This window comes from Plecotus auritus, assembly GCF_963455305.1.
Source record: "Plecotus auritus genome assembly, chromosome: X".
Taxonomy (NCBI): Eukaryota; Metazoa; Chordata; class Mammalia; order Chiroptera; family Vespertilionidae; genus Plecotus; species Plecotus auritus.
The window spans coordinates 138,907,726-138,931,766 of NC_137784.1; the positions used below are offsets into that span (position 1 = coordinate 138,907,726).

The following is a 24,041-nucleotide window of genomic DNA, read 5'->3' on the forward strand; positions in this document are numbered from 1 at the left end:
ATAATAACACTCCAAACATGTCTACTTTCTAATCCCTGGAACATATGATCATGTTAATTTACATGGAAAAAGAGACTTTGCAGACATGATTAAGTAAAACATCCTGAGATTAGGAAAATCTCCTAAATTATCTAAGTGGGCCCAGTGTCATAGCAAGTGTCCTTATATGAGGGAGAAATGAAGGCAAGCGTCAGAGAACAAGATGTAGTGTTAGAAAAGGTGATGTGAGCCCTGTTGGCATGGCTTAGTGGTTGAGCATTGACCCATGAACCAGGAGGTCACGGTTTGATTTCCATCAGGGCACATGCCTGGGTTGTGGGCTTGATCCCTGTTGTGGGGGGGCATGCAGGAGGCAGCAGATCAATGATTCTCTCTCATAATTGATGTTTCTCTCTCTTCCTCTCCCTCTCCCTTCCTCTCTGAAATCAATAAAAATATATTTTTAAAAAAGGTGATGTGATGATATAAGCAGAGATAGAGGTAGAGATAGATGGATATATAGAGAAAGAGATTAGAAGATGACACACTAATTTCGAAAGTGGAGGAAGGGGCCATGAGCTCAGGAGTGCAGGCGTCCTATAGGAACTGGATTCTCTCCTAGGAACTCCAGAAGGAAGTCAACTTTGTTGACATGACACCTTGACTTTTTTTTTTAAGTACAATTTCCATTTATTTCCCCCCCCAGAGAACTTTTCTTCAGTCCTCAAGGACTTAGCTCCTTACTTGGGCTTTGGTGGAAGTGGTGGGGCTGCACTGCAGGTCTGAATCCGGGTGGGGTGTTCAATCCTTCCGGCCTTCACAAGAATTATTTCTTAGTCCCTTGCGGTGAATGGCACAGCTCACACGGTCACGTACTTTCACATACAGCTAGGGAGCACGGAGACGTTGAAGACACTTGCTTTGGAGATGTCCCCCATGGCTGCGGCCTCTACTACTAGTATGTTCCGAATGATGAACTTTGCGGCCTTTTTTTGGCATCACCATTATTCTTTCTTTTCTTGGTCATCTTGGAAACGAGGACCCAAGAGAGAGCTTGACTTTTACCCTTGTAAGACTCCTTGTCAGTCTTCTGACCTGCAGAAATGTAAGAATAAATTTGTGTTGTTTTATGACAATAAAATGGTGGTGATTTGTTACAGCAGCAAGTCCAGAGCCCTGAGGAGATAAAAGGTCTGCTCCTTCAAGAAATGGAATTAAGTGTGGCCTTCTTTTCTAAAAAGGAAAGGAGGGAGGGAGGGGGGGGGGAGGGAGGGATGGAGGGAGGGAGACAGACAATGTCCCAGGTTGTGATGTCTCTGGATGTTGGTGCATATCCAGGGTGAACTCCACATTTGTTTGTGAGTGTCTGATGATGGGAGGCCTAGATCTGTTTGAAGGTGTATGAACCAGGGTGTGAGGTCTCTGGTCTCTTTGATGGTGTGTGTCACAGAACTTGTGGGCCCAGCTGTTTGGGGGTGTATGTGCTAGGAGGGGAGGTCTCTGATCTGGTTTTGTGTACAGGACCCAGGACGTGAGTTCTCTGAACTGCTGAGGTGTGTATGTTCAGGGTGTAAGGACTCTGAGCCCTTTGTGGGAATATTCCCTTTGCGTGAAACCTCTGATCCATTTCTGAGTTTATATCCCAGCATGTGAGGCTTCCTGTCTTGTTTGTTTGTGTCTGTCTTGTGGTATTCATGAGACATGTTTGCTGGTATGTTTCCCTGTGGTATGTTTTCTGGTGAGTGAAGCAAGGTGTATGTCCTATGGTATGAATCCCCTCTTCTGCTTGTGGGCACTTGTCTGATAATGTGAAGTGTCTGATCTTTTTGTTTGAAGTTGTTTTCCCAGTAGCTGAGGCTCTGATTTGTTTCTCAATGCATGTCCTAGGGTGTGAGGTCTCTCATGTTTTGTGACTATATATCCCAGAGTGTGAGGTCTGAGCTGTATGTGGGTGTATGTTCTAGGTTGTCGGATGTCTGATATCATATGTGGATATTTGCAAGCACTTTTTGTTTTGTTGTTAATCCTCACCCAAGGATATTTTTCCCATTGATTTTTAGAGAGAGTGGAAAGGAAGGGGGAAGGGAAGGAGGGGAGAGAGAGAGAGAGATATCAATGTGAGAGAGTCCCATCCTATATGCACCCCTACTGGGGCCAGGGATCAAACCTGCAACCCAGGTATGTGCCCTTGATTGGAAATTGAACCCGTGACCCTCTAGTGCACAGGCTGGTGCTCTAACCACTGATCCATGCTGGCCAGGGCACAAGCATTCACTTGTTTTCTGGGATATATGCCATGAAGTGAAATTCTTATCTGCTAAGGAAATATATCTGGGATATGAGATTTCTGAGCTGGTTCTGGGCATATGTTTCAGGATGTGAGGCCTCTGATCTGTTTGTGGGTGCGTGTCCCACATTGACAGCTCTGTGATATGTTTCTGGGTGCATTTCCATGCATGTTGTTTCTGGGAGGATCTCTGTTCGTGGGTGTGTATCCCAGGATCTGAGCTGTCTGATCTCCCTGAGTCTGTACACCCCAAGATTTCAGGCATCTGTATTTATCGGCTGCATTTACCAGCCTGTGAGGGTTGTAACCTCTTTGTTGGCTCATGCTACAGGATTGGAGGTATCTGGTGTGGTTTTGGTTGTATTTCTCAGGTCAGATCTTTGATCTATTTATGTGTGTATGTCACATATATGAGTGTGTCAACTCCTTGGGTGTGTTTGTAAAAGGTAGGAGGTCTGCTCTCTATGTGGTTATATGTCCCAGTCTGTGAGATCTGTTTGTGTATGTATGTCAGAGAATGTGCGCTTTTTCCTGCTCTCTGTGTGAATATGTCCCAAACTCAAAGATCTAGTCTGTTTCGGGGTCCTAGAATGTGGCTCCCCAGTCTCTTAGTGGGATATATGTCCCAGAGAGTGAGTTCTCTTATGTCTTTGTGGATTTAATTCCCGGAGTGTGAGGGCTCTAAGCATTCTTTGGTAAATGTCCCAGAATGTGTGGCTTTCTTATCTTCTGTACATATGTCTCAGGGTGGAAGGTCTCTGATCTCTTGGGAGGTGTATGACTCCAGACGTGAAGTCCTTGCGCACTTCATGGATGTATGTCCCAGGATGTGATGTTTCTTTTGTGTGTGTATATGTGTTCTGTTTGCTCAAATAATGGATCACCAAATATGTCCTCACCCCATTCTTGGAACTTGTTAATATGTTGTCTTACCTGGAAAAGGCAGATACATAGTAGGCAAGCATCCTGAGATGGGTATCCTGGATTATCTAGGACAGGGGCGGGGAACGTCCAGGCCGAGGCCGTATAAGACCCGAGAAATCATTTGGTCTGGCCCTGCCAAGACATTAGGGGTGAGTTAATGAAATGTTTGACCAAAAAAATGTTTGACCAAATATAACAGGTTAATATCTTTTGTTGTTGTTAATCCTCACCCGAGGATATTTTTCCATTGATTTTTAGAGAGAGTGGAAGAGAGAGGGAAAGACAGGGAGAAACATTGATGTGAGAGAAACGCATCGATTGGCTGCCTCCTGCATGAGCCCCTCATGTCCAGGGAGGAGCCTGCAACCAAGGTACATGCCCTTGACCAGAATCGAACCCAGGACCCTTTGGTCCACAGGCCAATGCTCTATCCACTGAGCCAAACTAGCTAGGGCTAGCAGGTTAATTTTTGAGTTGGTAATTTTGTATGGCCCACAAATGATGTTATAAATATCCAAATGGCCCTTGGCAGAAAAAAGGCCCCCCACCCCTGATCTAGGGGGTCCCACTTGTAATCACAAGGGTCATTATAGGAGGAAGGCCGAAACTTCAAGATCAGAAAAGACTAAGTGATATGTCAAGACAAGGAGGGACATGTGATGAGGGAAGTAGAGTCACAAAAATTGATGTGACAGCAGAAGCAGAGGTCAGAGATAGATTTGAAGCTAAAATGCTGGATCCTCTGATCTCTTTGTGGACTTTGTCTACCATCTGGTGTATTTTTCAGCATGTGGAGTGTCGGACTTGATTGTGGGTGTATGTTGCAAGATTTGAAGTCTCTGATCTGTTTTGTATGATCCAGGATGAGGTCTCTGAGCCATTTGTTCATGTATGTTGCTGGATGGAGGTCTCTGACCTGTGTGTAGGTGCATGTCCAGGTGTCAAGGTCACTAAAATTTTGGTCAGTGTACATCTCAGTACGTGAGCCCTCTGATGTGTTTTTGGGTGGATTCCCCTATATGAGGGCCGATGTTTCCATGTGTGATTTGTAGGTTTTGAGGTGTCTGATCTGTTGGCGTATATCCCAGGATGTGAAGTCTCTAAGGGGTTTGTGGTTGTATTTTCCAACATATGGGCTTTTTCTGAGCTGTTTGTGGTATGTGTTCCAGAACGTGTCTCTCTCCACTCTGTATTTTGTCGGTGGGAGTCTCTGATCTGTTTATGGCTGTCTTCCCAGGATTTTATCTGACATGTTTCTGGGTGTGTGCCTCAGGATCTGTTATCTGTATTCTCTCTGTGGGTAGTTCCCAGATATGAGGTCTCTGATTTGTTTGTCGTTGTTTGCTCCAGGATGCAATGTTTATGAATGGTTTATGGGTTGTGTTTTGCAGGATTTTATGTCTGTGATCTGTTTGAGGGTGTGTCCTAGGATGTGAGGTTTCTGATCTGTTTCTGTGCATATTTCCCAGCATGTGAAGTCGTAAACATCTTGTTACTATATGTCCCAAGATGTGATAACTCTGACCTCTTCATGTATATTATCAAGCTTTTGAGGTCTCTGGTTTGCTTCTTGCTGTTTGTTCCAGGATGTGAAATCCCCAGCTGTTTATGGGTATGTTTCTCAGGGTGGGTAGTTTATGATCTGTTTGTGGGTATATATCCCAGGGTTTAAGGTCTCTAATCTCTTTGTGAATGTATTTCCCAGGATTTTGAAGTGTATTTCCTAGAACATGCATCTCTCGGATTTATTTTTATGTTCGTCCAAGGGTGGGCAGTATCTGATCTCTTTGTGGGTGTACATTCCATGGGGTGTGCTCTGATGTTTTGCAGGCATGCCTTAAGATAGGAGGTCTCTGTTGTAATTATGGGTGTTGTGTGCTAAGACCTGAGTTCTCTTACTTCTTTTTGGGTTTATGTCCCAGGATGAGAAGTCTTTCATCTAGGTCTGTGTGTCTTTCCAACTTGCAAGCTCTACTGTCTGTGGGGGTGTGTCCAAGAGTGTGAGTGAAGTCTGATCCATTTGAGGATCCGTGTCCAAGGGTATCAGATTTGTTTGTGGGTGTCCATCAGGATGTGAGATAGCTTATCTCTTATGGTTGTTTGTCTCAGGTGTGACAGTCTGTCCTTGTATATTTGTCAACAGTGTGTGGTCTCTGGTCTGTCTGTGGCTGTGTGTCCCAGGTTACCACCTACTTTCCTTCGATCTAGCATGTGAGGTCTCTGAGGTGTTTTGAGTTTATGCCCCATGATTTGAGTCTCTGGTCTCTTTGTGGGTATAGGTCTCAATGTGTGAGCTACCTGATCCATTTATTTCCCAGGATGTGAATGCTCTGATCTGTGGGTGGGTGTATGTCCATAAATGCTATTTCTCTGAAATATTTGTGGGTATAAAGCTCACTTCATGTGGTTGATATTTTTGTGCATATGTCACAGGGTGTGAGGTCTGTTCCTTGGGAGCATTTATTTCCTAGAATTTCAATTCTCTGAGCTGTTTTTGTGTGTATGTCTCAGGCTGTGAGGTCCCTGACCTGTTTGGTTGTATATGTCCCACGATTTGAGGTCTCTGGATTATTTGATGTTCTGCATCCAGCATATTAATTCTCTGAATCCTGGATTCAAGAGTTCTGAGCTTTTTCTGGTCTACATTCCAGGGGTGAGTTCACTGAGCTGTTTGGGTGACTGTCCTAGAATACATGGTCCCTGAGCTCTTTTGGTTCGAGAACTCCTTGACCTGTTTGGGATATATTTTCAGGTATGAAACCTCTTCCTCTTGGGAGGTCTCAGTCCCAGGGTGTGACTCATTAGGGGTTTGTTCCAGGGTATGGTGTGTGAGCTTTCAGTGGTGTGTGTGTGTGTGTGTGTGTGTGTGTGTGTGTGTGTGTGTGTGTATGAGCTTTCAGTGGTGTGTGTGTGTGTGTATGCACATATGCCCCAGTTAGTTTTCTGAGCTGTTTGAAAGTCTTTATTTGGCGTGTAAAATATCTCAGTGCTGTGGTGGTGTCTGTGCAGAATATGGTGTCTCTAAACTATTTAGAAGTCTCTCTTTTCAGGTCTGAGGGCCCGTAACCCTCAGATGAGGACTCTGATGTCTTCGAGTGTCTGTGCTCAGGGTGTGAACACTTTTGAGCCCATGTTCTAGGGAGGGAGGGAGTTCTCTATGATGTTGTGACTTTTGTCCTGGGTGTGATTTTTCAGAGCAGTTTCAGAATCTGTTTCCTGAGTTTGATGTCTTTCTACTGTTTCAGACTTCTGAGGTGTGTCCCCGAGTGTGAGATCTCTGATCTCCGTATCCCTTGGTGGTGAGGTCCCTAACAGCTGGGGTGTGTTTCCAAGAGCCCAGTAGTTCCTATTGAGGGAGTCTCAGTTCCAGGGTCTGAGGTCTCTGAGTGGCTTGGGGTTCTGTGACCAGTGTGATGTCTTTCAGGTGTTGTGGGGGGGGTCTGTGTCCAGGTGGTTATGTATGTGAGCTGTGTGGGGATGTGTCCTAGGATGCGAGTTTTGTTAACTCCGAGCATTTTGGCATTGTCTGTCCAATGTGTGGGGTCTCTGGAAAACCTGTGGGTCTGCTTTGCAGATTGTGAGGTTAATGAACTCCCTGAGAGCTTCTGTCACATAATGTGAAGTAGTTGAGCCGTGTGGGCTATGTAGCCAATGTGCTGTCTCTGAGCTCTTTTTGTATCTCCCAGGTTAGAAGTTCTCTGAAGCCCTAGCTGGTTTGGCTTAGCGGATAGAGCGTTGGCCTGGGGACTAAAGGGTCCAAGGTTCAATTTCGGTCAAGGGCACATGCCCAAGTTGTGGGCTCGATCCCTAAAAGGGGGCGTGCAGGAGGCAGCCAATCAATGATTCTCTCTCATCATTGATGTTTCTCTCTCTCCCTCTCCCTTCCTCTCTGAAATCAATAAAAATATTTTTTAAAAAGTTCTCTGAGTTGTCTGAGAGCCTGTGTCCACAATGTAAGGTCCCTCCGCTGCTCTGGGTCTTTGTGCCAGTTATGAGGTCTCTGCTATTGGTGGCAGACTTTGCACAGTATGTGAGGTTTCTAGGCTGTTTGATCTCTGTCAATTCTGGATATGAGTACAAAGGGTAAGTTCCATGAATGGTTCTGAGGTCTGAGTCCAGGGTATATTTCCGAATCATTTGGAGGTCCGTGCTTAGAGTGTAAAGATTCTGAGCTGTTTGGGGACTTGAGGCCAGGATGTGAGGTTTATATGCTGTTTGGGGTCTGTGTCCAGGTTGTGTGATCTCAGACATACACTGAGTGGCCAGGTTATTATGTGTTCAGAGATCATAATAATCAGGCTGCGTGTGTGTGTGTGTGTGTGTGTGTGTGTGTATTAGAGGCCCAGTGCATGAATTCGTGCATGGGTGCAGTCCAGCCAGCCTGGCCAGGGGGAGGGGACATGGGCGGTTGGCCAGCCTGCCTGCTGGTCGAACTGGTCAAGGAGACAATTTGCATATAGCCTTTTATTATATAGGATATACAATGAGTGGCCAGATTATTATGCGTTCAGAGATCATAATAATCTGGCCACTCAGTGTATTTGGGGTGTGTGTCACAAGGTGTGAAGTCTCTAAACTATGTAGAGGATTAGTATTCAGATTTTCAGATCTTTAAGCTCCTCTGTGGACCAAGTGAGGCCTCTTGGGGATCTCTCGGTATATGAAGGTTCTGAGCTATTTTTAGGAAGTCTGTGTCCAGTACATGACCACTGTGAACAGCAATCTGTGTCAAGACCATGTTCTCTGAGCTGGTTCAGGGCCTGTGTTTGAGTGTAGGACTTGGGAGCTCTTGGGTATTGTGTTCAGGGTGTGAGGTCTCTTAGTTGTTTGGTGGTCTGAGAAGAGGGTGTGAGGTCTCTGAACTATCTGTCCATCTCTCTCCCAGTGTGTAAGTTCTCTGAGGAATTGGTGGGTCTGTATCCCTGGTTCTGAAGTGTCTGAACATTGTGGGGGTCTGTAGGCAGACTTTCAGATGTGTGGGTTACAAAGCTTGAGGTCTCTGAAGCATTTGGTAGTCTTTCCTCTGGTGCCCTATTCTGAACTATTTTGGGGTCTGTGTCAGGTGGGAGGTCTCTGAGCTGTACACAGATCTCCTTCCCAGGGTCAGAATTCTCTAAACATGGCGTTTCTGGGCTGAGATCTCTAAGCTCTTTGGGGTCTATGTCTAAGACTTGATGCTCTAAGTTGTTGTGGCACCATATTCTAGATAGTGAGGTCTTTGGGGTGTTTAGTGCTCTATTTTTCAGGATATTTCTGAGCAATTTGGGGGTCTGTGTCCAAGAAGTAAGGTTTCAGGATCATTTAGGGATCTGTGTTCCGAGTGTGAGGTCTCAGGTGTTTGGGGTGTGACATCTCAGCTGTTTGGGGATCTGTCCCAGGATGGGAGGGCTCCAAGCAGTCTGGGAATCGATTATCAGGGTGTGAAAATTCTGAATAACTTAGGTAACAGTATCCCTGGCTATGAGGTCTTTGAGATGTTTGTACATTTCTATCCCAAAATAAAGTTCTGTGATGTGTTTGGGGTCCAGATCCCAGCATAGGAGGCAGCATTTAGGTCTTGGGGCTGTTTGCGAGTCTGGCTCCCTAGTTTTGGTGTAGCCTGTTAGTTATTCAGGGCCTGCGTCCGAGATCTCCGAGCTGGATGGAGATGTGTATCCCAGGTGTGAGGACTCTGAGGTCTGGGGTTACTACCCAGAGTATATGTCTGTGAGCTGTTTGGAGGCCTATGTCCTACGTGCTGCGTGTGGAGATCTCTGAGCTTTTCAGGATTCTGTCACCTGTGGGTCAAGTCTTTGAAAGCTTTGGGTAACTGTGTCACAGCATATGACATCTCTGAGCAAAAACAAAAGGCACAGCCTCACATTCAGGTTGAGGGATGATCAAAACAAGTGTATTTGAAACATTATCTCCTTATTCTCCACTTTCTACCCTGGTGCATAGTAGGTGCTCAGTAAATATTTGCAGAAAATGTAAATACAATAAAAATACAAAGTTTTCTGTTTGAATGGAGTAGCAGGCTTTGGGTTCAAAGTCTCTAAGGGCCGGGAGGGCCCAGCTAGAATTGTATCATATTTCTGTATTTCCACTGTATTTATTTCTTGGGTTATTTTTGTTTATGGCAAGTGATAATGGTTTGTCTATTGAGACAGCAATGGGTTTAGTTTGCTTTTTCAGTGCATTTTAAAATTTAAGTATAAAACAAGCTTATTTTATGTTAGGGAGACAATGGTGGAGGTGGTATGCTGTGGGGGTGTTCTAGTCAAATGGTTGAGGTTTGAAGAACATGTCCCTGGGTACCCCAGCTCCCAGCCTCTAATCCCCCCAACCCCACCTACGTGAGGTCTTCAATCCCCACACCTTGGTTTTTTCAGTCAACAACTCTTTTTATTGATGCCTACCCCAGGCTGGGTCGGGCCAAGAAATATACAAGAGGAGAACGAGATTCAGTCCATGCCTGAAATTCAGTCTAGGGGCAGGGAGCACAGACACACAGACAGCCACACAGATCTGGTGGCAGGGCACAGTCTCACAGAGGGGCACTCTGGACACAGGTAGTCAGGGAAGGCTTCCTGGAGAAGACCTCACAGGGGAAGCAAGGGGTGAGGCAGCCATCAGAGCCTTCGTCTTCTGTACATCTGTGGGCAGGTAACTTTTGAGACTGTACTTGGCCTCCTGCCATATGGGCCCTTTCCTAGGATCCACCTCCACAGTTTTTAAGGCTTCCCTGAGACAATCTATGTAGACCAGGTGCTCAGCCCAGTGCCTGGCACCTCATCACCGCCCCATCAATGCACATTTTTGTCCTAAGTGCTATCTACAGCCTACCTAGGTCTTGGTTCCAGCTCTGAGTAGTCCCAGCAGTCGTCACACGCCGACGGGGCTCCCAGGCGCCTTCTGTGCACCTCATGGGCAGAGCTCAATCCCAGTCCACCTTAAGGGCTCGGAGAGTCTGGACTGCCTTCCTCTCATTGGCCAGTGACCAGTGAGCCATGGGCATCCACTCTCCTTCCAGTGGCATGTGGGCGTCTACTTCTGGGATGCAAAGCCTACATGTGAGCATAAGCAGAAACCAGTCCCCAGCCCTGCAGACCCTCTTTTTTTCACCAAGTGGGCTGGGAAGTCTGAACTCTGATGTCAGCCTGCCCTGGGGCAGCTTCCACACTCCTGGAGCAGTAGGGAGAGGGCCTGCAACAGACCTCTCAAGCTCCAGACTGAAGCAAGTGCATAACCATCTTTCTATTCTGGGGCTGGGGTTCACCCCTTGGACCTCCATGATAGGCTGTGAATCTCAACTGCAGAAACACCTGATGTTGACAACTTACTTCGCAAAATGGGCAGAGGGTTGTTAAGTGCAACCCATGGAACTGGGACGGGGAGAGATTTCTGGCAGTCAGTCCTCACCACAACCCCGAGCACAGGGCAGGTGGGGGTAGGTGGAAGCAGGCGGGAGGCCCTGGCAGTCATTCCTCAACAGGAGGGCAAGTGGGTACGGGGGTGGGTGAGATGGGCTTTAGGCCCCCACAGTCAGTCTGGCCTCAGATTTCCAAGGGCTAGAAGAGGTATTTGCGGCAGGATTCAGTCCCACACTTGCATTCAATACGGACCCGCTTCTTGGGGGAGCCGGGGAGCACGGCCAGGCCAAAGTTGGAGTCCATGCGGGTGCTCTCCATGTCCACGGGGTCCACTGTGGAGTCACACAGCCAGGGAGGGCAGGAGGGGGGAGGGGACTTGTTAGAAGGCCTAGGTGTAGTGTCCCACTGCCCCTTTACCATGAGACCCAGGGATCTTGGGGGCTGGGAACAGGTCTGGGATTTGGGTCAGGAGGGGGGTCATGGAGTTGGTAGTCTGGGGCTGGGGCCAGGGCTTAGCACTAGAGGGTGTTCAAATGTTAGGAAGATGGCCAGGATCTGGGGGTTATGGGGGAAAGGAAGATGGCCAGGGTTTGTGGGTTGTGGGAGGCAGGGGGTGTCGGGGAGAACCAGGAGGGTTGTGTCAGGCAGAGGTCCGGGAATGAAGGGTCACCTGGGCATCAGAGGGATATCTGAACTCTCCTGCCAAAGATCCCCTCTTGAGTGTCTCAGAGGTGGCTAGTTTGTCAAGTAGGGGACTGGTTGGAGGCCATAGAGTGTCCAGAGGCTTGTAACGAGGAAAGCCAAAAAGGGTTAGGAGCAGGGAGGGTTGGGGGACTGGGGATATTTCAGACAAGATTGGAGTCAGGAGAAATATCTAATTCTCAAGTCAAACATCTTCCTCCCCCAGGAGTCTTGGGAGAAGTTGGTCCAAGGGTTGGGAATGAGGGGACCCCCAAAAGGTAGGCAGGGTTCCAAAAGTCCAGGTGGGAGATTGGGAGTCAGAAAGAGCATCTTAAAGCTCCTTGGGGAGGGGTCTTTGTGTCCCATGTCACTGTGTGCCCCTGCCCCCAGTCCCTTGACACCCCCACCTTGCATGTTGTAATCAAAAGTGAGCTCCTCGCCTGCCCAGATGGTCCTTGTGGCAAAGAAAGCAATGCGGGGCAGCCGCTCATCAAGGTTGTCTATGAAGACGTTGTACACCTGGAGGTTGGGGTCACACTGGGAGAAAAAGAATAGCAGGAGGGTGAGGAGGGGACCAGCCTGCTCTTCCCGACCCTCGCCCACCTGCAGGGTACCCACACTGTGGTTGACAAAGTGGGAGATGTTGCCATAATAGGCGGCATCCACGGTGTACACATCCTCCACGTAGTCCAAGTCGAAGAGGTATGTAGCACCCTGGCGGTCGTAGATCTGGCCCCGCCGCTCTGCCTCCTCCGAAGTAATGATCTGGGGAGAGGGTCATGGGAGAGAGGGGATTGGCCAAGAAGGCTCAAGAAAGCCAGCACAGTGCCTGGCCCCCCAGGAGGAGAAAAACAAGTGAGCAGGGAGGCACCCCTACCCATGTGGCTGGCAGGCATGGACACATGGGAGGCAGTGAGGCAGAGGGTCTGTCAGTCCTTCCAGGGGGCTGGTCCTCAGCTGCCCACCACCCATCCATCCTCAGGCCTCTGGATGGTCTAGGGCAGCGGTCGCCAACCGGTGGTCGGCAGACCACTGATGGTCCGTGACGTCTGAAGGGTTGGCGACTGCTGGTTTAAGGAAACCTTTGGAGCAGCAGTCACCAACTGGTGGTCCGTGAGGTCTGAAAGGTTGGTGACCGCTGGTCTAGGGAGTGTCTCAATGGTGAGTGAAGGCTGCCCACAAGGTCCAGTGGTGAGACAGAGAGACAGACACAGATATAGCCCCATCATGAGACCCATAGTGAGATATAGGAGATGCAAATCAAGGGCAAGAAAGAAAAGGACCCAGGGCTCAACAGAGAGGGGAGAGGAAAGCAGGGAGAATGAGAGGCTGACTAATCCAGGGCAAGGGGGCCTGAGGCTTCGCAGGACCCAGCACAAGACAAGACAGCCAGCACAGGGCCATGTACACAGCAGTGAGAAGGACACAGAGAAGCAGAAGAGCCCTGGGCTGGTGGGGATAGGGAGACTGAATGGGAGGCTCAGACAGGAGAGCTAGAGGCACAGTGAGAAACACAGACAAGCTTAATAGGAAAGATCCAGGTCCAGAGATAAGACCAAGATACCTGAGAATCTCAGATGCAAGAAAAAGGCTGAGGCCAAAAACACAGAAGGAAGATGAAAGAGGAGACAGGAGCTTGGGTAGGAACCCCTCCCTCAGCCCCGAGGCTATGTAGTGTCAACTACTGGAACTTAAGCTGACAGGAGACATCTCTCAAAGGCTGGGTCCCCTGCTAACCTAGTAAACATGAAGCTGCTCCACAATCCTAGCCCTGACCTGTCCCTGCCTCCCAAATGCTATAGATGGATTCTCCACCCCATCCCTATCCAGCTCAATCGCTCCTCTCCATCCCTCATGTTCCTTCTTCCCCCTGGGGCCAACCATAACAGCCTTCTGGTAACCCCCACATGTAGCTAACCATGCCAGTCTCTGGGTGAGGGTTCCCTGGTACCTAAAACTGCCCACGCCTCAGCCTAGGGTCCCTCCAGACCAGGCAGATCTTTCTCCTCTCTCAGGTTTCCGCCCAGTCCTCAAAAACAAGTGCCAGCCCTGACCGGTTTGGCTCAGTGGATAGAGCGTCGGCCTGCGGACTGAAAGGTCCCAGGTTCGATTCCAGTCAAGGGCATGTACCTTGGTTGCGAGCACATCTCCAGTAGGAGATGTGCAGGAGGCAGCTGATCGATGTTTCTCTCTCATCGATGTTTCTAACTCTCTATCCCTCTCCCTTCCTCTCTGTAAAAAATCAATAAAATATATTTAAAAAAAAAAAACAAGTGCCAGCAGTGTACAGCACAAAGCAGACTCGCAAGAAATGCCATTTTATTCTTTCTAGCCCAGCAACCTATTCCCTGTCCAGCAGTGGTCCTACTGGCAACTCAAACACTCTTCCCCCTACATACATACATACATACATACATACACACACACACACACACACACACACACACACACTCGCACGCGCGCCTTCTTCCTTCCCTCTCCTTTTGTTGCAGACCCAGTGGCCATCACCAGCCCCCTTCTGACACTGGATCTACCCTTGCCTCCTTCTTGCTCACCTACATGCCAGCTAGTAGCCATGCTGTTTCTACTTTCAGATCTCCCCTTCTAGCTTTGAGCACCGTTTTCTCCACTCTGGATGGCCACACTAGTGTCCTGTCTCCTACCTGCCTCTTACACCATCACCTTCAGCCCCTATCCCCTGTCAAATGCTGATCAACAACACCTTTAGGAGAGCAAGATTTATCCCTCAGATCACACTGCTCACTGCCCCGTACTCCAGCTTTTCCTTCAGGAACCTGAAGGAAAAGGGTTTATTTATTCATCCACTCATTCATTCAGTGGATTTTTATGAGGCTTACCCTGTGCCTGGTCCTAGTGCTCAGAGGTCAGTGTCTACAGAGGCAGACATGGGTCACACTTGGGTGGGGGAGACAACACAGGAACCAAGCTCTGTTTTGGCCCTCAGGGGTCAGTTCAGTGGGTGAGTCACAGGGACCAGGCCCAGTCCTATCTTACATGGGTCAGTCTTGTGACAGAGAAGAGATGGACTCAGACATTCACAGTGAAAGAATGAGGAGGGTTTCAGGAGCAATGGGAAAGAGAAACACCATCGAAAGCAAGCTGCAGACCATAAAAGGGCTTTGACACTAGGTTGAAGAGTGGAGACTCTCTCCTGAGGGACACAACAGGAGACACAGCAGCGTTCTGAGGAAGAGAACGGGAAGGCCAATCTCCCTCTACCACCTGGAGAGCACACACTCTTTTGTGGCGGCAGCTCCAGATGTTACTTCTCTGTGCAGCTTTCCTCAATCTCCCAGAGCCGACCCACCAAGCCTCTCTGAAGCCCTGGGATCAAAAGGCAGCCTCTGCTGGGCATACCGGGTGGTGTCTGAGCCAGGTTTTTCCTTTCAGCCCCTCCCCAACCAGAGGGAATGCCCCATAATTTCCCCAGTCTCTTCTTCCTGCCTGTTCTGCCCCTACCTGCTCCCCTAGTCTCACCAGGAATGAGTCACACTACAAGCCCTCCAGGGCACAAACCGTTCCTGCTGTCTTCTTTTCAGTCCCATTCTGTAAGGGTTGGGCCACCCTGAAAACTCGGGAACAAATCAGTTCGTGTTTCTGCTCCCTAGCAACTCTCCAGAATGACTGGGGAAGATAGATGGGCTATAAGCTAGCAGCTTAGAAAGGCTGTTGACGTGAACAGGAACCAGAAGACTCTGCCCCCTTCCAGGTAATGGGACACTAAATGTTCTCTCCCTACGCGTGTCTCCTCAGCCAAAAAAACAGAAAACAAAAAACTCCACCAGTTCTGGCAGGACACCAATTTTAAACGCTTGGACTGTTTTTTTGTGGTATCCACTTGACTAACTTGATGACTCTGAGCCCTTTACTACTACTCTAGGCCTCAGTTTTCCCATCTGTAGAATGGGGATGACAATGACAACAATCCCAGCCAGACAGGGGCTGTTGTAAAGATTCAACAAGATGAGGGATGTGAAAGGTGTTTCTGTTTTCATTTCAGTTAGGAACAAAGCGGTGTTTGGAGAGGTTGTGCGTCCTGTATCTTGTCAAAATCTAAGATGCTCCCTTTATTTTATGTGCCCTTTCCCCAAGAAAGGAAAAACTGCTGCTCATTAAATGATATGCAATCATTTAGTTAAACTAACTGAGACTCACTGTCACTTCAGAGTTTTTAAAATATGAAGACAATGATGTTTTAGAATGGACAAAACAGGCTATGGCTCTCTGTTGAGTGAGGGTAGGGATGTTCTGACAGAAGGTGGAAAGGTGCAAAGGAGAGGAAGGGCAGCTCACGTGAAGGAACTCTCAGTGCAGAGGTAGAGGTAGGAGAGTGAATGCCGTGTCCAGATTGTAGGACAGGGTGGCGAACAGATATGGGATGTGTACCCTCGATTGTGTAACACTAGGTGGGGTCTGGGACAACACCACGTAATCAAGTAAATTAATATTTCTACAATGAAATTTATGAATAGTTATACCAAGTAAGAGAAAGACTCTAAATATGCCCAAATCAGGTCCAGTTAGGTTTTATAGCCAGATGGGTCACAAAAAACTTTTGGGTTTCTGAATTTTAGAATGTAATGGCTAACACTGATTGGAGCCTTACTCTATACTGAATAGTGTTTAAATGCTTCACACGTGACAACTCATTTAGTTCTTACACAAGTGTACGAGGTGGGTGCAATTATCATCCCCATTCTACAGATTAGGAGACAGACACAAGGAGATGAAGTGACAGCTGATGAGTGGGGGAGCTAGGATTCAATCTCGGGCACCAGGCTCCACACTCCTGCCCATTTTGCCATGCTGCCTCCTCAGGAGGATGCAAGATGAGTTTGGCTCTGGTAGTGTTTGGGGGCCTCTGTTGCCATCAGGAGGTCCCACAGGTCTGAGGGTACTGGAGGGGGGCCTGGAAGTTGCTGAATGTAGCAGGAGGGAGGCTAAGAAATAGCTCAGAGAGAATGTGTGGAGAGTAGGAAGAGTAAAGACGGAATAAGAGGGTCCCTGGAAACCCTGATGTTTCCAGTGTAGAGGAGTAAGCACACTAAGGAAGAACAGCCAGAAAAGTACCCGGCTCAGGGGACTTTGGGGTGCCTGGGGGCTGCAGATTTTTCCTCCTCTTTGCCTCAGGATCCTGTGTTGTAGACAGCCTTTCTTTAAGATCGTCAGTATAGTAGAGTGAGGCTAGAGCAGCCATGGGCAAACTACGGCCCGCGGGCCGGATCCGGCTGTTCTATCCGGTTCTCTTGCTCTCCCCTCCGCTCCTTTACTTTGAACTTATATTAGTTCACACAAACACTCCATCCATGCTTTTGTTCCGGCCCTCCGGTCCAGTTTAAGAACCCATTGTGGCCCTCGAGTCAAAAAGTTTGCCCACCCCTGGGCTAGAGACACTATCTGTCCTGGACTTCCTCTAGGACTGCCGGGCTCCTGTGGGGTCAGGACACCTCCTCCTCTAGACCATCAGAGGCTCTGGAGTATGCACACATCCTCCTCCAGAATGGTGACATCCCTCTGAGGTGTTAACATCTCCTCCCAACTGTTAGCATCCCTCGGAGGTCTAGACACCTCCTCCAGAGTGTCAGGACCCAAGGGTTTAGACAGTTCCTCTAGGCTTTAAGAGTCCTCTTGGGTGTAGACCTGATCTCCTTTAGACAGTCAAAATCCCTCTGGGTGAGGACACTTCTTTTTCTTGACTGTCAGGACAGTGTGGGTGCGGGCACCTCCTAAGGCAGACCACCAGGGTCCTCTGGAGTGTGGAGAGTGTGCTCTGATCCTCTAGGTCACTCTGGGATGTGGACATCTTTTCCTGCAGATTGTCAGGACCCCTCTGGGGTAATGCCACCTCTTCCTCCTTCCAGACTGTCAGGTCCTTTGATGTGTGGACATTCCCTCCACCAGACCGCCAGGATTACCTGGGGTATGGATGGACATTTCCTCATCCAGACTGTCAGGGTGCTCTGCAGTGTGGACTGCTCTGCCTCCAGATCGTCTCTGCCCCTCAGGGCAATGACCCTCTTTACTTTATAGCTTGTCAAAGTGGGAGCCTCTCCTCTTCATTACTAGACATCCTCAGGGGTATATCCCTTATGCCAATTTCTGTCACTTCCCAATCATAGCAACCCCTAAGAAACCTGTGGAAATATGGAGGAATTTAGGGTTGTCACCATGACAGGGCACAATCATGGATTTAAATGGTCCAGGGAAGTTAAATGTTCCTCAATGCATGAGATGGTCCTACATAACAAAGAACTGCCCCACCCCAAATGCTCAATGCCTCCCACCTTTGAAAGTGACACTGCAGACACTTGCTAGTTATTCACCCAAATCCCTGTTTTCCACCTGGGCACATAGCTAAGTCATACTTCTCAGCCTGCCTTGCATGGAGGCAAGGCCCGTGATTCGGTTCCAGGCAGTGGATGTGGACAGAAGTGATGTGCACTGGGTCTAGGCCTGGCCCATTAGGAACCTCCCCTTACCACCCCCACTCTTGGTCTACTTACCAGGCAAGGTTGAGGATCAGAGGCAGCTCCAAGGCTCTCAGGCATGGCAAAGGCACAAGAGGGAAAGAGCCTCGTAGGCGCACCACTGTATACAAGGACACTACCCAAACACCCACGCCAGACAGTTACAGGAGCAAACAGACTTCTAATGTGCAAAGTCACTAAGACTTGCAAGTTGTCTGGTCCGGCAGCTAGCCTGCCTAATATAGCTGGTCTTTCCAGTATCCTGCAAGTCTAGAGGAGGAAGCAGCCAACCTCCGTAAGGCATGTCATATGTCCTACTCCTGACTGTTCTTTTTGTGCAGATTAGTAAAAGGCGCTCCTCCTGGGAAGACACTGCTTAGCAGTAAGCTGGACCCTTGTTAAATGAGAAATGCCTTTTCAGGGTATGCAACCTTGTGCAGACCACATGGCCCATTAAAAGGAACACTGCCTGGATTTCAGTTCCCACTCTTCTCTTTGCTAGGTACCCCTTATGAAATCAACCCAGTCTAGAAGTGTTTCAATATACTTTTAACTACCAGCTTGGAATACTCTCTCCCCTGCCTGGATATCCCTAGCACTTGGGTTAAACACCCCCCCCCCACATTTTCCACAGTGAAAGCAGGAAAGTTGTAGGCACACTGTGATGAGAGCTGCGCGCACACAGTAGGAACACAAGGTGGGAAGAGCTGCACACACATGCATGGTCCTGACTCCCTACCTCTCCCACGTACTCCATGACGAAGCTGTTCTTGCGGATCTTCTCCAGTGTGCGGACACCCCAGCCACGCCCATCATCCGTGCGGAAGATGCAGAGGTTGTAGCGGATGCCCTTCTGTACCACACGGTTGGGGCAGTCATAGCCACAGCGGCAACGGGAGTTGCACTCGTAGATGGGCAGCCCAGCTCGCAGCCGCACCTGGCCCTGGTCATTGTAGGCAAACTTGTGCAGCGATGCCCCGGGGCAGCAGCCTCCAGCGGGTGCCCACAAGCAGTCCTTACACTCACAGCCCACGGCCACCTGGTTGAGGGTGATGCCCTCACCAACACGGTACTCGTTAATGTATACAAAGGCCCGAGGGGGACCATCCAGATCCACCTCGTTCTCCACGGTGATGCGTCCCAGATGGTTGCGCTTGGCATTGAGCTCCTGCTCCCAGAGCTGGAGTGCCCGTCTCTGCTTGGCCTTCTGCACCAGGTAGCTGGCCAAGCTTGGGTCCAGGTGCCGGGGTGGCTTTGACCGGTGGCGCCGCCGGAGCAACTCTCGTTCTAAGTCCTTGTGGAACTGCTTGAGAATGCGCACACACTTGAGATTCTGCCGTGGCTCCCAGGTACTCTCTGACTCTGGGTATCCACGCCATTTTACCAGGTAATACTCCTGTTCCTGTTGGGGGGACCAGGGGGATGGGGGCCACCATAAGTGGCGAGACCCTTGGGCGAGCCCTCGTGAGATTTCCATTCCAAAACCAATGGATAACACCCAAACCACACCCCACCCTTTTCTGGAATGGCTCCATGCATTGGTTAAAAAGCATGGGCTCTAAAGCCAGGATCAGTAGGTTCAAATCCTGTTATACTCGTACTGTCTAAATTCTAACTTTTTTTAAAGTAATTTTTATTTTTTGGGAGAAAGAGAGAGAGAGAAACATCGATGTGAGAGTGAAACAATGACCGGCCACTTCCTGCATGCCCCCGACAGGGAATCAAACCCGCAACCTGGGCATGTGCCCTGGGAATGGAACCAGCAACCTTTCAGTGCATGGGGCGATGCCCAACCAACTTAGCCACACTGGCCAGGGTTAAATTCTAAATTTTAATTTTATCTCCTAAACCTACTCCCTTCTCTGTCTTCCTCATCATTAGCTCCCTCCTGCTAGCAGCTCAGGCCCCAGCTCTTGGAGTCATCCTTGACTCCTTTCTCTAACACTCCTCACATCCACCCTCAGCAAATCCTGTCAACCCCACCTTCAAACTACATGCAGAATTCGACCACTTCCAACCATCTGCCACCACTATCATCACTCGCCTGGACTGCAGCAGTGGCCTCCTCACTGGTCCCCTTGCCCCTATAGTCTGTTCTCCAAACAGCAGCCAGAGGGACCTTTTCTTGCTGGGGGCGGCTATAGGACACAGTTTAACTACACAGACACCCTGGGTACAAATTCTGAACCTTCATTCCCTAGCGGTATGGCCTTGGACAAGTTACTTAATTTTGCTGAGCCCTGATTTCCTCATCTGTAAATAAGGAAACAAGCTTAAATTTTGTTGGTAACATTCATTATGCAGCATGTACTGTTCTAATGTACTGAATTATTAACTAATTTAATCCTCACAACTCTATATGAGGTAGACACTACTAAGCATCCCCATTTTATAGATAAGGAAAATAAAGTACAGAGAATTTGCATTAAGTATCCTGAGGTTACACGACTAGGATTTGAACTGAAGCGTGCTAACTCCAGTCTGTTCTCCAAACTATCCTAGCATTACCTCCTGTGGCCATGATAGCAGTTCCCATTTCACAGTGTTGCTGGGGGGATTAAATGAGTTTCTGAGGGAAAAGCACCTTGCACAAGTGCTCAATAACCATTAGCTATCCTCATCCCCACTCCTGGGCTCAGCAACTCAACTGGTTTGTATTCTTAGGGAAGTGGGAAGAGAGACTTATTTGGGGTCTCATCCTGGCTTCTGGCTCCCTCAGAAAGTTACTAGGTTTCTCCACCAGTGAGATAGAAATGAGAAGAGGGCCTACTAATGCTATTTTTTTAAGATCAGAGAAGAAAATTCCATTTAGAATCAAATGCAGACAGTAGGGCAAGGGAGCAGGAAGCCAGCTTCCTTGAGACACCCCTGCCCGGCCATGGTCACCCCAGACTCACGCGGATCTTCTTGTAATCACACAGGTACTCGACTTCAAAGTCATAGAGATTCCTCTTGGAGATTCCGAGGGCAGGGCATGAGAGCTTGGCCAAGCGGCATAGGTCCTGTAGCTGATTCCAAGAAGATTTGCAACACACACTGCAGCCTAGAACATAAAACACATTACTGGGCATCCTGGCGAGGCCAGGAGGCAAAGAGTACCCCAAGTCCTTCCTGGGACTTCTGAAGAATTCCCTCAGAGTCAGTGAAACTTAATCCATAGGTCTTCCAAATGCTAAGACCTTTCTACCACAAAAATGTGCCAGTTCCTTCAACCCCAATGCTCACTATCCAAGGCTACTCCTGGAGCAAAAGACCTCAAAGGAGGATCTGCTGCATGGATTGTCCTAAAGGAATCTATTCCCAGAGCCTCCCAACTCCCTCTGTACTGTTGCTAAAACTGCCTGCAACACCACCCAAGCGTTCATGGCCTAATCCTCCTCTCCCCCACACTTTGCAAAAAGAGAACAACCTCCCATCGCAGGAGGGAACATTGCCCCAAGAGTGTAGGTGGTATGAGGTTAATATATCCAGGGCACAAAACTGGAAAGACTGGTCAGCGAGCCCTGATCTGAAATCCCTGGGGGCCAGATGTGTTTTGGAAATTTTTTATTTTATTTTACAAGTGCAGTTCTAGGTATAGCCCACATCTTACCTAACACCCCCAGTCTAGTCAGGGGCTTCAAGTCATAATCAAACACTGATAATTCTGCAGCAAAAGTCTGAATTTTCACATTAAATAGGAGAAATAAAGAGGTAAGGGAGCGCCACTGAACAGTCCCACCTTATAGTCTAGTTTTGCCACTGAATGGTGCCAAACTTAAGAGTTCAGAGCTTTTTACATTTTGGAATTATGAATAAGAGAGTGTGCAGTGGTGTTAAGATTACAGGAAGCCTCACTGAATGATTATCTGGGTGCCTTAAACCCACGAGGTATATTTTTTCACACTACATTCTGACTTTCTCAGCCTCATCCACATTTCTGTGAAGGGTAAAGCTTGCCCAAAGGAATTCAGGAACAGGCAAAGCAGTAAGAGGTTAGTGACAATGATTCTTTAAATATACCTGGGGTGTTTCTGGGGCTACCAAAAATTTTCAAGACACACAGGTCTTTTTAAAAAAGCCTTCTGATTCCAAGATTCAAGGTACATTCTTAATGTGCTTTAGAAGCCATTTTATCAGATCATTTCACACATCATAAACGTACATTCATTCCTAACCCTGTTAATATTTTCTACCTCCCATTCAAAAAATAAAACATTGAAACTCATGATGAAATGCTGTGTCAACCTCAACATGTATAAGAGCTTTGCAACACTATTTCGTGTGCACTACCCCCTACACACACACACACACACACACACACATACACACACACATACATACACACACACACACACACACTTAGGCCTAGTGGAGACACGGCCTGTGCCCACACCTTCCTCTCCCTATGACGTCTCTCCCTTTCAAATCCCTTAACTTGCATTTGAACCCCCACTAAAGTGGTCCCAACTCACATCTCCAGCTGCTGGCGCCGCACTGACCACAGGTGGAATCTCCTATCCCTTAGCGTCCCCCTCCACACTCATGGAACCCATACTCCCCGCAGCTTTCCTTACCCAGAGGAGCCCCCCCGCCAATATACTGAGAAAATCACCCCTTTTCCCCCTGCACACGGAGGAGTCCAGCTCTCCCATTCCGGAAGACCCTGCCCCTCTTCCTGAGGGAGTCCTCTCTAGCGCAGACCCTTCCCTCATCACGCTGAGAGGAGATACCCAGAGCACAAGATCCCCCCGCCCCCCACTTTCAAAAGGAGGTTCGTCCCCTCCCCTTCTCTCTCCTTCCGGCGTCTCGCGTGGACACCAAGCGGGTAACGGTCACCGGCGGCTGATTTTCCCGCGCGCGGGCACGGCCTCCCAGACCAGCTGCCCCCGCGCGCGCGCGCGCGCGCCGTCCAGTCGCTTCCGAGGCGCGCGCCCCCTCGCCAGTGCCCACTACACCCCGCGCCCGCCGCCGCGAAGCACGCGCCCCCTCCTCTCAGCCCCGCCCTGCCTCGCGCGCCAGGCCCGCGCTCCCCGGCCCCAGCCTCTCGGCGCTGGGCTTCCGGCTCCCGGCTCCGTGGCTTCGGACGCCCGGGTCCAGAGCCCGCGACGCTACCCCTCCAGCCCACGCAGCCCGGCCAGTAGGCCGGCGCCGCTTCCACCACTCCTTCACCTTTTAAATTTTCCGCCATCTTTCCCCACGGCTAACGACATTCGGGCCTAACCGGCCTCGCGAGAAGAGACCTCGCGCGGGCGTGGCCGAGAACGCACAGCCTATTGGCCGCACCGCTCCGCGAGCAGTGCCCGCGCGGACCAACCGGCGAGCCGTGACCGGACCCCTCCCGCCACTCTGCTCGGTCCCGGAGGCGGATGCTCGCCGGCGCTTTCCCAGCGTGCGTCTGCGCGGCGGCGGCAGCAGCGGCGGCGGCTACGGAGGTTGCGGGAGGCCCTGCCGGTCCTCCGGTCTGTCTGTCACGCTGTCAGCCAATCGTGTTGTCAGCCGGCCAGACCGGGGCGGCAGGGGTTGGAAGGCTGCTGGCGGAAATCCGTCGTTCTGTCAGACCCCCAATTACCACCCGCCAGGCAGCCCATCACGTTTTAAGCCCCAGCAGATCGTGAATCCCCGCCTACGGTAGACTACGCTCCCAGACTGCTGCTCGGTCTCAGAATCCGTCCCGACTCAAATGGCACAATGGGTCTCATCACAGCTGCGTATCAGACCCCGCCTGCCATGCCTGCCATTCACACTATCAGTCACCAGCAGCAGCCATCCGCGGGCACTCCCCCACCCCCCGCCAGCGGCAAGTCCCTAGAGGCGGACATGCTAGGCTTACTAACAGCCACACTGCTAGTCAGCCTGTCACTGCCCCAGCCGGTCCCCGTCCCTTCTTCGCTGGCAGCCCCTCAAGCAGCGGTTTCTCTGCCTATCCTTGCACTGGCACCTGCTCTGAATCTCCCTGGGGAAGTCATCTCACTCCCCACTCAGGAAGCCCCAGACACCAGCCATGCCCTCGGGCGGGCTGCCATTAGGTCAGGCCTGGCTGGCATTGTCGGCATCTCATGTAGCCCTGTCAGGCAGTCACACTATCCACCATCAGTTGTCAAATGACTGTCATTCCCCCCTCATTCCGACCATGAGCAGGTAGTTTATTCTCTCAGAGCAAATAGTCACAGAGACTAAAGGTAGCATTAAGCCTCCAAGCCACCTGTCAGTGGGTCAGCAGTCTGTCCTTTCTCAGGGAGGCATGCCCCCCCATTGGACAGTCACCCATCAGGGCAACTGTGATTCTTTGTTGTTGTTTTTGTTTGTTTGTTTATCCTCACCCGAGGACATTTTTCCATTGATCCTTTA

At 49.6% G+C, this 24,041-nt stretch overlaps 1 protein-coding gene across 3 annotated transcripts; it reads right to left on the reverse strand.

The window, feature by feature from the left end:
- Window positions 1-973: 973 nt before the first annotated feature.
- SUV39H1 (SUV39H1 histone lysine methyltransferase) lies at window positions 974-23,064 on the reverse strand. 3 transcript variants are annotated; one of them, XR_013959783.1, is made up of 8 exons: window positions 22,863-23,064; window positions 20,609-20,754; window positions 18,451-19,113; window positions 11,842-11,988; window positions 11,631-11,760; window positions 10,016-10,874; window positions 3,200-3,322; window positions 974-1,074 (listed from the first exon to the last, which is right to left on the reverse strand). XR_013959783.1 is itself a non-coding variant. In XM_080652930.1 (7 exons), exons 1-7 carry the CDS (start codon window positions 22,879-22,881, stop codon window positions 10,217-10,219), a joined length of 1,191 nt encoding a protein of 396 aa, XP_080509056.1. In that variant the 5' UTR covers window positions 22,882-23,064; the 3' UTR covers window positions 9,565-10,216. The 3 variants fall into 3 exon arrangements, 2 of the variants coding, with proteins under 2 accessions (XP_080509056.1, XP_080509055.1); XM_080652930.1 differs by lacking the exons at window positions 974-1,074; window positions 3,200-3,322 and having other exon boundaries at window positions 9,565-10,222; window positions 10,795-10,874; XM_080652929.1 differs by lacking the exons at window positions 974-1,074; window positions 3,200-3,322 and having other exon boundaries at window positions 9,565-10,874.
- Window positions 23,065-24,041: the final 977 nt, after the last annotated feature.